Below are 13,624 nucleotides of genomic sequence, written 5' to 3'. Positions count from 1 at the left end.
CAAACACGAATGGTGTTTTCACTTGAATCTTGTGTTGTGTATTTAGCAGTGAAGTCTGACTTTGAAGTTTGCCTTAAAGAGAAAGAAGACATGAGGGAAAGCTTTATGGGTTTCTTGGGTTCAAAAGACAGAATTAAGCTTAAGAATTTATTTGAAAGTATTCTTATTTCCCCCCCCTTTTTGATATTTAGAGAGTTGAATCCCATCCGTCCATCTACAAAATGCTAAAATGTGCAGGAGTTATTTTCACTCAATTAAGCTGCATAGTTAGCCAGGGAGTATGTTTTCTACAACTCATGAACCGTTATCTGGTGGGCTGAGCTCAAAGCAGGGTTGGTGAGCCGAGAGCAGGGTGTGCAGGTAGGATTCTCCTCTGGATAAGCTGAGGGGCAACTACAGGGATCTCCATGGCTACCTTCTGCAAAAGGTGGGTGATAGTGAGGGTCGAAGTCCATTACACTTTTGTAGTCTGCTTTATGATTTATTTCTTAATTAGCATTCCAGTTATGTCTTTATTTTTCACTCTTTTAAAGCAAGGGGCTCTTTTCTACTCTCTCCCTTTGCTAATATCTTTTTTGAAATGTTTATTTACATTAACCAATACAATGTAACTATTGTGTTAAAAACATCAAGAGGCTCCACAAATAAAGTTTCAGCTTCATTTAGGCAATTTATACCCCAACATCTATTTATATAGACTTCACAGTGGCTATTAACTACTTGTATAAATTACGGTTGTTATATTTTTGGAATTACTCAATTTATAAAACCAAGGAAATAAGCAAATTTAAAAGTCTATTTTTAAAATAAGATTTCTGTTTATCTCACTTTAATTTTTTTAAATTGAGTACATACTGAGTATCATTTGCTTTTCATGCAAAACAACACACAATTTGAAGAAATTATTAAAGATTTTGGTGTAAATTTTACTAGTTTTGGGTATGTTTATTATTAAGCATGTCAACATAGTTTGACATATATATATATATATATATATATATATATATATATATATATATAAAATATATCATATGGCATAATGTTAAAATAGTTCTCTGCCAATACCCAGTTGTCATTTTTTATTTATTTTACTTTTTAATTTTTTTATATATATTTATTGATTTCAGAGAGGAAAGAGAGAGAGATAGAAACATCAATGATGAAAGAGAATCATTCATCCGCTGCCTCTTGCAAGCCTCCTACTGGGGATCAAGCCCGCAACCCAGGCATGTGCCCTTGACTGGAATCAAACCCGGGACCCCTCAGTATAGGCATATGCTCTATCCACTGAGCCAAACCAGCTAGGGCCTATATTCTGTATATCTATACATCCCTGTGCTTAACTGCAGGGCTTGTATCATGTATGCTTTCCTATTCTTAAACTAAAACAGCTATTTAGCCCTTTTCAAATCACACGGATTTGTTCTCCAAACCTCCCCATATATATAATTGATTTATTTCTTACCCTCAAAGAATAAAATAAATAACCTAAAATAATCGTTTTAACAAAGGATAAGTTTATGCTCTTATCTCATTTAAAGTTAATGTGAAGGCACTAGAACCCAGAGTAAAGATATACTAAGGTGTACTACATCCATATAAAAATTGTATAATAATTCAGGGGAAATGGACCTACCACACAAAGAACAGTTATTGATTAATATTTCTACCAAAACCCTCAGGGCTAGCCATTTTTTTCAGAAAGGGGCAGGAGTGCTCTGATGAACATAAGGAGACCCATGAAAAGCTTTTTTTTTGGCCTCTTTTTCAGTTTCAGAGCTGTAGTGCAGACACATGGGGTCACTGAGATGTTAATACGATGAATCTTAAAACACATACCATAAAATTCCGCCGGTAATGAATGTTTTCTTTGTTGAAATCGATCACGTAGCCATTGAAGGACCAGACGAATGTGAGGTCCAGGGCAGGGTCAAAGGAAGCAGCACACTGCATGGTGGCATTTTCTCCAACAGTGACATCAGCGTTAAGCGGGGCCAATATAATCCGCGTGGGATCTGGACATTTAAAATAAAGGAGTAACGCACAATTCAAGAAAATAGTACTGGCTACCTTAAAAGAATGAAAATAAATATATTTTGATTGCTCTGTGCAAAGGAATATGATGTTTTCAAATTCAAATTCCAAAAACAATTTCACTAAGAGACTTGTCCAACGGCTTTTCAAATGGAAACTTAGGAGTAGGTGGACTTTCTTAGAAGCTTAGCGGTGAACCACGTCTTATCGTACGTTAGAAATGCATCGATGTCAAACTAAAAAAACCCACAATTTTAATTAGATACTTCCTTACCTGTGATAACAAGAGTCCCAGTGCTATTAGCCTTCCCTCTATTATTTTCTGCAAAGCATGTATAGATGCCACCATCACTCCTTGTAATGTTATTGATTTCCAAGCTGCCATCTTCCCAAATGAGTGTTCTATTGAAATGAAAATAATATGGAATTCATAAAATTAATTTCATGAAATACTTTATTTTTGTCTTAGATTGCAGACACTAGTATCATTAATTTAGTATTTTTTACACAAATTAGTTGACAGTGAGATTTTTATTTTCTTTAAAAACATTTTTAAAATTTATTTATTTGAGAGATAGAGAAGCATTGATTAGTTGTTCCACTTATTTATACATTCATTGGTTTCTTCTTCAGTCCTGGCCTGAGATTGAACCCTCACCCTTGGTGTATCAGGACATTGCTCTGATCAGCAGAGTGACCTGGCCAGGGTTGACAGTGAGACTTTAAAAGAGGAAACATTGTAGCCTTTGTTTATAACATTCTTTCTCAGCATTGAGTGTTGTTTTAGAAAGCCATCTTCATCTGTTTTTGGACTATTGCATTCATTGCTAACTGGCTTCCTGCTTTTACCCTTGCCCACCCATAGTCCCTTTTCCTTGAGTCATCCAGACATCCCATATAATGAAGAGGTGTTATGAAAATTGACCATCATGCCCTCACACACAAGATGGACATCCCCATGTGGTCACAGGATGGCCACGCCCATGTGGTCACAGGATAGCCACGCCCATGTGGTCACAGGATGGCCACGCCCATGTCCTCACAAGATGGCTGCACCCATGTGGTCACAAGATGGCCAGCAGGGGAGGGAAGTTGGGGGTAACTGGACCAGCAGGAGAGGGTAGTTGTGGGCGACCAGGCCTGCAGGGGAGGGCAGTTGGGGTTACTGGGCCGGGAGGGGAGGGCAGTTGTGGGCGATCAGGCTGGCAGGGGAGTGGTTAGGGGGTGATGAGGCAGGCAGGCGAGAGGTTAGGAGCCAGCAGTCCCGGATTGTGAGAGGGATGTCCAACTTCTGGTTTTGGCCCAATCCCATAGGGGTCAGGGTCCCAGATTGGAAAGGGTGCAGACTGGGCTGAGTGATCTTCTCCCCCGCCCCCCCCTCCTCATGCACGAATTTCGTGCACTGGGCCTCTAGTGAAGACATAAATGACATAAGGCATATCATGTCACTCTTCTACTCAGTGATGTCACTCAATAGCTTGAAACCATCCAGTGACCTTGCTTCTCACATAGTGAAAACCAAAGTCCTCTGACTGCCTTTGAGATACTGGGCAATTTTACAATTTCTTCCTCACTTCCTTCAGGATTTTGCACCTTCAGAAAGGTTTGCCTGATAATTCCAATTAGTATTGAATGCTTGCACACGCACATACACACCGACACAGACACACACAAAGTTACGCTGTCTTGTCATTCTCATCCTATCCCTCTTCCCATATTTTTTTCTCTAATACATATTTCATCTGAGATAATTTAGGTTTACTTATTAACCTATCTTTACATTAGATGATACTATCTCTATGTAGAAAATTTGTATCTTCTTTGTGTGGGGCCATTTCTTCAATGATAATAGTATTCATTAACTCATTAGAAAAAAAAATATTCTGTGTGTGCCAGGAACACATTAAGTGGTGAGGCACTGATCACTGAATAGTCATTCAATCAACCTTTCTTTTGAGTGAATGAACTACATGGAGCTGAACTGACGTAAGTGGTTTTCCACATCCACCATCAAATGACTTTTACACCTCTGCGGGACAAGCTCAAACCAGTCACAGTCCTCAAAGAAATGAGCCAGGTCTTCCAGAAATGTGACCTTAAGACTTCAATTCTGACTTTGAAGAGAGGACAGACTGACATTTTCATGGCTACAGAGAAATACAAGTATATCTTATTTTTAGGAACTTAAAAAAAGATATTCTAAAACCTCCTTTAGTAAACAGCTTCTATAACATTAATATTTAGAAAATTCTTCTTTGAACATAATCTAAATCTATTCCCTCTGCCTGTCTGCCTCTTCCTTAGAAGCTAGGGACCAAAACAACTTATTAGCTATAACTGTACTATAGTGTTTATATGTAACACATATGTGTCATATAGTGCCTTGCACTTTGATTTAATATCGACTCATCTGCCACTGGATATTTACCTTCTTTAAATGTATAATTCCCAAAAACTTAATTTATCTCTGAAGCTTTGCAAAACACGTGCTGACAATCCTTCATATATTTCATTTTAAGGGCCAAACTTGATAAAGGAAAAAATACTATATATCTACCTTACTAATAAAAACCTCTGATAAGATTTTCCACCAATAATATATTCCAGGATTTCATTTCCTTTCTTTAACTATCCAGCACCAACTTAAGTTCATGACAGAGTATGTGCTTTCTGCTTCGTGAAGGAGAAACATAGTAACAGAATAATACAATCCTAAGAGTAATTGCTTGATACTGTGGAAGCTTTGACAGCATGCCTCTAAATTCTCCAGCTATAAGGAGTGTAATTGATCCACTGCTCCAGATGCCACACTCAGAAACTATCAGTGTGTTCGAGCCAAGCCCACACTTTCCACAGGCAGCTCTCAGTCAGTGACTGAGCTGGGGAAGGATTTTAAGGCAGCCCAGTGCCTTGAAGGTACCAGACTCCTGTGGTGGGCATTTTTAGCTGGACGACTCTCCAGTGGCCTTACCATATGGCTATACCAAACTCCCCTCGATCTACATGAAGCCCAAGTCATACGCACCCAGATTTCCTTCCTTCCTTCTCTCCTTCATCTGGAGTAAGATCTGCATCTGGTCATCCACCTGCTGTCCTCTCTGTTTTCTTTGCTCTTCATTGCCATTAATAAATCTTTCATGATTAATCCTATGTTGGTATCTGCTTTCCATAGTTCCATAGTATCACAGTACCAACAATATCATGCCACACTTTTTTCTCACTAGGCTCTAGTGTAAATCCTTAGCCAATTTTCACCCCACTTCCATTTAATTATTTGGCAAGTAAGTCAATAAAAATTATAGTTAGGTCGCAATGGAAACAACAGCAACAATTATTCTTTTTAGAATTACACTGGTGTAGTGTTAGTTTTATCTTGTATATTAGCTCTCAATTGATCTTTATCATCTTTAAAATGTATACTTCCTTGTATCATTGATTTCACCTATACTTTCAGGCAGTTCTTCCATGGCATTGAACTTAATTTTCAGTAAGAATATGTAGGGAGCTTGATTTTTTTTGTAATAATGGTCTTTATTCTTTATTTTTAAAAAAATATGTATGTTTTCATTTATTTCAGAGAGAGGGAGGGAGAAGGAGAAAGATGGAAACATCATGATGAGAGAGAATCATCCATTAACTGCTTCCCACAAGCCCTCTACTGGGGATCAAGCTTACAACCGGGCATGTACCTTGACCAGGAATCAAATCATGACCTCCTGGTTTATGGGTTGACACTCTCACTGCTCCACACTGGCCAGGAAGATGGTCTTTATTCTTAAATCAATATAGATTAAACTCCTAGGATCTTATTCTTATTTTCAGGTAATATGATATAGACAAGTAGTCAGACAAGCTAGAAACTATCTGGTCTTTAATAAATTACTCACTAACCATCACAAAAAATTACTCAGAATAATCTCAATCTTATTTAGTAATATTTAAAGTATACTGACTCTGGAGTAGAAAGAATTTTGGAGATATTCTCCAACAATGGCTCAGATAAAGATCTCTTTATAGCTAACAGCTATCTATCAGATATAAATGGACAATTACAAATAATTTCTGTTGGCAAATTTATATGATTTTAGCCCAAAATAAAATCATACAACTGAGAGCTTAGTTATAACTTATCAAGACTTATGTCTCCTCTCTACTGATTGCAAATATTGCGTAAATCATTTTACAAGCCACTAACCAGGAAGAGAAATAAATTTGTAATGTAGAACCACTTTTTATAACTATATTAATCAGAATGAAATTATAATTATCCTTAATGAGTTATTCAGTTTCTTGCTGAATATTTTTCAACAGAAATATTTATTTCTCTAAAAATAATTAGTTTAACTTTTCTTTATACATACTATTTTATAACTTTCAAACCTATATTTACATCAAATACTATACTGATTATAAAGTGATTATTAATGGATTAAAGTATTGAACAAAATTGGATTTATAGATCCTTTCCTAAAAAAGCAATACAATCTGATTCAAAGACTTTAAAAATATTACGATAGGAGAAAAACAAATCCATGAGACATGGTTCAGAGAAATCCTTGGCTGGAGAGGCCTATAATATTGGTGCTCATTAGAACTGAAGCCAAGGCTTTTAAATTAAAAGCTAATGTTTCAGCAGCAAATTGTACAAATTGATTCTTCCTTTAACATTAATTCTTCCAGTATCATTTCATTAAATTCTTAATAACTCTTAGACTTATTAACTATAAAAGTTAACATGTTCAAGGAAGCAAGTGCTATCCCTATACTATCCTTTTTTCCCACCCCACCTCTGTCCCCCACACAGCCATTCTTGTGATCATCTAATACGAGGACTATGTTAGCATATGATCATTCATATCACTATGACACAAGTTTAAGTTTTTCAGTTTGGAGGTTATCCATGTATTTTCAAAAGTTCACTTTAACCTTTCCAGGCTTTAGATACCTCAACATAGAGATAATAATGCGCATCTTACTTTATTGGATGATTCTGAAGTAGATTTATCTTATATACTTGGCCAGAATGCTCTTCAAAAAGGCAAAATATGTTTTTCCTTCCTTATTTAAGCCTTTAGTCAGATTTTCATTACTCGTAGATGAAGCCCAAATCCCTTAGCATAGAAACATTGTTATTGATTATCTGGCTTACTATATCTTATCTCTTAAAACTCTTCTCTATTTTCTTCTAAAGACAAGCCATAATGATTTTAGCTCCTGCGTTTCTTACACATCCTATACTCTCTGCTTCAGGGCCTTTGCACATATTACTCTCACTGCCTGGAATGTTTTCTGATCCCCCAACTTCACATCTCTTTCCTCTTAGTTTTCATCCTGACTGTCTCCTCCCCAGTCTTTTGTACTCACTATAACCATAGCTTCTTCTTGGAACCTTACAGAAAGTATTCAGTGTGATTTTTATATAAATAATCTATGCAAGTCACATGATTTTTATATTATCCCAAAGCCACCAAGACATTGGTAGATAATCTATTTGTTAGGAAGATGAGAAGTTCCTGTTCACTTAAAAAGATGGGAAGAAGTGATTAGTACTTTGAGGTCATTATTTCATTTTCTTACTGGTATAGTTATTAGGCTAATGGCATAAAATTAAATAAAATATGAATGGCTATAGATGCCCTTATGAGGAGAAAAATAAGTTAAAGAGATCCTATTTTATATCTTATTGTTCATTATTTCTGTGGCCTTGGGCAATTTACCAAGAATCTGAGTTTCAGTGTTCTAAATTCCCTTATAAATTAATTATAGAAGCCTAAAAATTAAATCCTGATTATAATAGACACTGACAGCATTGGGTAAGAGCTTTATTCATGTTAGAACTAGGATATCTTCTGCAAAGAAAAGTTGGAACAAACAACATTTACATTATTTATATGAAAACAAATCCTCTGTAAAATAAATTTTCCCAAATAGTGAATTCTAGTTGGATTTCCAGTTTCTGGACTAACCTGCTGCCATTGACAAGCCACTCTGTCCCTTTACTCCACGAAAATTTTGGTTTGGGTGCAGCTTTGGGTTTGCATTCAATTATAACCCTTCCGCCTTTTGCAGCCAGGATCTTCTTCTTCATAGGATTCATTTCAAAAGTTGGAGCCAAAGCTAAAATAAAGTAAGTTATTATTTTTCTCTTTCATTAAAAAAATTTCTGCTATTCATCTTTTGTTTTGATTACTAATCAACAGAAAAGATTAATTTCACCAAATATTATCAGCTATGACCAATACACATTTTGTACTTAATGCTAATACCTTTTTCTTTTATTTAATAATTTTATGGAGGTATATTTAACTTATCATAAAATCCACCAATTTAAAATATATAATTCTTGGTGACTGGATTATTATAAGTATTAGTTACAATCAAATGCTATATACATATTTACCTTGAAGGTAACATCTAATTCAATTGTTTTGACTGAATTGCACAAGAAAAGTGGAGAAAAAGACTGGAGGAAATTGAGCACCATCATTAATGATGACCTATGGTCATAATCAATACTCTCAACCACATTGTAAATGAACTGTCCCTCTTTACAAAGGAGAGAAGTGATAGCTATTAAAATTACATCATTTGCTGAAGGTATCACAGGCAGCACGTACCAGGTAGGATTCACATTAGAATCTAGTTCCTTGTGATTTGCAAACATGCTTTTTTCACTAAGCAATATATCTCCTCTCTCATTGAACAAACATGTATTGAACACCAACTGAGTGCAGGTACTATGAGATGGTAAAATAAACAGAGAGAGCCCTGCCTTCTGGGGAATCCAATTAAGGTCATGATTCACCTGTAGTTAATCTTTACCTCCATGTACAGAAAAATAATTATGAAAAGAAGATATAGAGTCTCATAAAAGGTTACTCCATTGATGGCATGCTCTAACTTTCTTTAGGGTCCCCACATTTAGCTCATTTCTCAACCTCCTTGTTTATTAGCAGACTCTAGGGCAGCGGTTCTCAACCTGTGGATCACAACCCATTTGGGGGTCGAATGACCCTTTCATAGGGGTCGCCTAAGACCATCGGAAAACACATTTATAATTACATATTGTTTTTGTGATGAATCACTATGCTTTAATTATGTTCAATTTGTAACAATGAAAATACATCCTGCCTATCAGATATTTACATTATGATTCATAACAGTAGCAAAATTACAGTTATGAAGTAGCAACGAAAATAATTTTATGGTTGGGGGCCACCACAACATGAGGAACTGTATTAAAGGGTTGCGGCATTAGGAAGGTTGAGAACCACTGCTCCATTCATCAATTTCCACACATTCCAACCATCTGTAACTATGTCCTTCCTGGAGCATCTTTTAGGCCTAGGTATATCTTTTTAATTTTTGATTTATTGATTGATTTTAGAGAGAGAGGAGGGGAGGAGAGAGAGAGGGAAATAGAGATTGATTTGTTGCTCCACTTATTTATGTATTCAGTGGTTGAATCTTTTGTGTGCCCTGACTGAGGATCAGACCTGCAACTTGGTGTCCTGGGACAAAACTCTAACCAACTGAGGTACCCGGCCAGGGTCAGGCCTGCTTATCTTTATCCAGGTCTTGACTCTTCATCTTCTAGTCCTGTGATTCTTAATTTTGTCTGTTCATCAAAATTATCTGAAGACCTTGACAAAATACAGATTTAGTGTTTTGGGATGGGCCTGAGATTCGGCACTTCTAACAAGCTCCCAGGTGTTGCTACTGCTCTGGCTGCTTTTTACAGCAACGATTTAATTTATCCCATTCTTTCCTTAGTCTGAGTTTTGATAACTGACAGATTAAAAAGTAACCAGCCAACTACTGCTGTACACCTAACTCAGTGTGTGATATGGGCTTAGTAAACATTGTGGGTGATATATTACTTGTAAAATATGGGACAAAATTTTAAATGATTATATATATATATTTTTTTAAATATATTTTATTAATTTTTTACAGAGAAGAAGGGAGAGGGAGAGAGAATTAGAAACATTGATGAGAGAGAAACATCGATCAGCTGCCTCCTGCACACTCCTGTGTCTGCAACCAAGGTACATGCCCTTGACCGGAATTGAACCTGGGACCCTTGAGTTCACAGGCCAACGCTCTATCCACTGAGCCAAACCAGTTAAGGCTAAAATGATTATATTTTAAAAGTCTAACTGTATCTAGAAAATGATCAATTTTCTTGAATAGGTTCTGTTTTAATGAAATGATTGATTTGGCATTGTTATTTAAGTAACTTTATACTCATCTAATATTTTAATTTCTAGGTACAGGATCTAGAGTATGTTCCCATATATTTTAATAGTGGGAAGGAATAAGGGGACATTTTCCCCAATTAAGAAGAAGACATGTTTTTTTTTTGATGTGTGTGTGTGTGTCCTTTTTATTCTTTACTGGGTCTATTAAAAAAAAGGGGAGAGTGGATAGGAAAAGACCAACCAATGAATTTGTATGCATATATGCATAACCTGTGGACACAGACAATGGGGTGGTGAGGGCCTGGGCAGGGGTAGAAGCAGGATGGGAAAGGGCTAGAAGAGGTTAATGGGGGGAAAAGGAGGATCTATGTAATACTTTCAACAATAAAGATTAAAGGAAAAGAAATATATATATATATATATATATATATATATATATATATATATATATTTAAAAAAGGAGAAAAAATAGTATAAGTATTCAACAAATATTTGGTGGATGAATAATGACTTTAAACAACTCAAGAAAGGTTCCTAAAGGTAATAAACAAATATACATTGAGACTAATATACAAATGCCCAGGAACATCGCTCTTAGGCTGAAAATGCTGTTTGCTTAGTAACTACATTAATAGTCATTAAATGGTTGACAGATCTAATGTTTTAATATGGAGAGGTCTTCAGCCTGAACTGTTGAATATTCATATTCTTTTGTAATGCATTAGGATAAACAAAGAAATTTTAACAGAAAATATAAATTTCATATTTGGAAAAAAATGTAAATTCACCTCATATGTTCTCCAAAGTCAAATGGTTTTTTGCACTCCATACCAAAATAATGTGGTATGAAGCTGAAGCCTGAACATTTGCTTGATACCCAAATGAACTAGACCAAATATATTAACCAAAATGTTTTGACTTTGTGCTAGAAGAAACAGAATATGATCCTCAATATTATAATAAGTAGAAGGGAAAGTTAAAATTAAGACCTCCATTTTTTAAAAAGGTCATTTATTTTTAATACTTCCTTACAGTTCTGTAACTCCTATTCGTAGTATTTTAGTGTCACTAAATTTGTAGTGATAGCAATGTTTTAAAGATTTCCCTTGGTGTAGCAAGAATAAAGTATCAGGGTAAATTTAAAAAAAAAGAATATAGGACACATGTAAGGGGATTGTTTTTGGACAGGAGAAGACAGACCTGCCTTTCTCTGGATGAAGAGATGAAAGGGCAAGGATAGTAAAGATGTAAGGATGGGAATGAGGGATGGGAAATTGAAATATTCTATTTCAAAGGGTTTCGATTTTCATGGAGAAGTTAGAAGGCTTAATGAAAGTAGAAGTCAGCAAGGGACAAGGAGCTTGAAAAATGTCCTGAGGGTCTTGCATAGCAATTGTAGGGCATGAGACCCAGGGACTGATACAGCAAGCGAGTGCTCAAGACTCCTCTGAGGCTGGGCCATGTGCCTTGTGAAAGCACGATCCTCACTATGTGATTGTCAGGTAGCTATTTAGCTGCCCAGATATAGGAGTGAACAATTCTTGTAAAAATTGGCATGTGTAAGGTTTTCCTTACCATTCACAACATTTTTTTAAAACTATTATGCTCCATATTGCCTTATATTCATTTACTGTTCTTTAATGAAAGGAAGAAAAAATAATAATATCCGTGTCCAAACCACATTTTAAACGTTTTTAACCTAATAATGCCAGAATATAAAGTGAAATCAAGTATGACCTGCAGACACCCTCTGGTCATTTTTTAATGAAGCACTTTCTTGCTGAATGTTAACAGGAACCAGAAACGATACCCACCTAAGATCTTCAACTCTGCATTTGCATAAATAGCTCCGTACGTGTTCTCAGCTATGCACTGGTACATGCCAGCATTTTCGAACGTCACGTCATACAGTCTCAATTCTCCTTTATGATACTGATGATACTGAAAGGAACACAAAGGAGAAACATTTCCTCAATAAACTTCAACAGAAACGCTTTCATTTAGAAATGGGCTTGGATGTCTTTTTATTTAAGTACATTATTCTGCCCCACTATGAACTAAGCCAAGTGGGATGTCCATGGGGAACTCAAACCCACTTACCATGCTCAGTGGCTCCTATTTTATTCCTCCTACCGAGCTGAGAGCCTGCCTTCCCCATCCCAGCCCAGCTGGGAGGCAACCGTGGGAAGGGAGAGAAGGACACCACGGCTGCCCCTTGCTCCCAGGGCTAAAAATAGGGCTTTGCTCTTACCTCTGTTCCTGTGGGTCAGGAAAACAGTGGCAAGAAAAAGAGGACAATATCATGGAGTGGAGACAGATGAGTAAAAAGAGGGGTGAAAGTGGAACAAAGGGAAAAAATAAGGAGAGAAAGAGAAGGTAGACATAAGATTGCAGAAAGTTGTTTACGCTGAAAGAAGATAATTCATGTTCACTCTCTTGCTTGTTCTTTCAATGAAACATTTTTTATCAAAGGGCTCCTGTCTCCTTACTCTATTGACTCTGCTGATATACTAGTATTTATCCCAGGACCACGCAGTACTTGCACATACATACCACATAGCCATTTTTCAGCCATCGGATAGTAGGAATGGGCTTCCCTGTGGCCACACAAGGCCAGTAGAGGTCACTGCCTATATCCACCTCTGTGTCATTGATATGCTCTACCCATTCAGGAAATGCTAAAAAATAAAGAACAAAAAATAAAATAAAAAATAAAGAACAGTGTAAATGTCAAATGTAATTCTCAACATTCACCATAATCTTCAGTATGAATAATGCTTTTAGTTGACCTTCATGACATCAGCTATGTGTGTGTCATAAAATCAATGTGAGAGCCATTGAAAGTGAATTCCATAGGTCTGCAGGTAAAGTTTAAGCTATGTTATTATAGCAGGAGTTAACTATAATTCAATTTATAATTATTTTTCTATTTGTAAACCATGTTATATTAGAAAGCTAATGCATGTATAGCAGTAAAGTAATTTATATTTATAACATAAATCTTTCAAAATGACAAAGTTTTAAAGAATTATGTCTTAATGATGATACTATCTCTTCCTTTTTAGGATAAAGAGTCATTTTCCCCCCACTCCTTCAGATATATATACTATCTTTCTTTTTATGTAATTTTGGCTAATATCCACAATAACTTGACTTGTTCACTAAAATAACCTTTAGATGTTATAAACTACATATAGTAGCTATAAATGGTGAAATCTATGCTTGAGAAAAATTGATCTCAGCCTCATCAGCTGATCCGATCTATTGAGAGCTTAAAAATGCTAGGAATGTCCCCCCCCCAAAAAAATAATATTTATAGAGAGCAAACAAATAACCTGATAATCTTTTTTAGTATTTAAGTTTTTTAAGTAGTCCAAATAGATGTAAGT

The 13,624-nt window shown here is 35.9% G+C and overlaps 1 protein-coding gene across 3 annotated transcripts in view; it reads right to left on the bottom strand.

Annotated features, from left to right (window-relative positions):
- CNTN1 (contactin 1) overlaps nucleotides 1-13,624 on the bottom strand; it is a 281,784-nt gene that overhangs the window by 94,477 nt on the left and 173,683 nt on the right. For all 3 annotated transcript variants that reach the window (XM_059682579.1, XM_059682582.1, XM_059682581.1), the window contains 5 exons: nucleotides 12,789-12,913; nucleotides 12,050-12,176; nucleotides 8,001-8,151; nucleotides 2,309-2,436; nucleotides 1,840-2,015 (listed from right to left, as the gene is read on the bottom strand). In XM_059682579.1, the coding sequence (XP_059538562.1) occupies nucleotides 1,840-2,015; nucleotides 2,309-2,436; nucleotides 8,001-8,151; nucleotides 12,050-12,176; nucleotides 12,789-12,913 (707 nt within the window). The remainder of the gene's footprint in view (nucleotides 1-1,839; nucleotides 2,016-2,308; nucleotides 2,437-8,000; nucleotides 8,152-12,049; nucleotides 12,177-12,788; nucleotides 12,914-13,624) is intronic.

This window comes from Myotis daubentonii, chromosome 2, assembly GCF_963259705.1.
Source record: "Myotis daubentonii chromosome 2, mMyoDau2.1, whole genome shotgun sequence".
Taxonomy (NCBI): domain Eukaryota; kingdom Metazoa; phylum Chordata; class Mammalia; order Chiroptera; family Vespertilionidae; genus Myotis; species Myotis daubentonii.
Note: the sequence above shows the minus strand (reverse complement) of the source record. Positions and strands in the feature narration are given on the sequence as shown.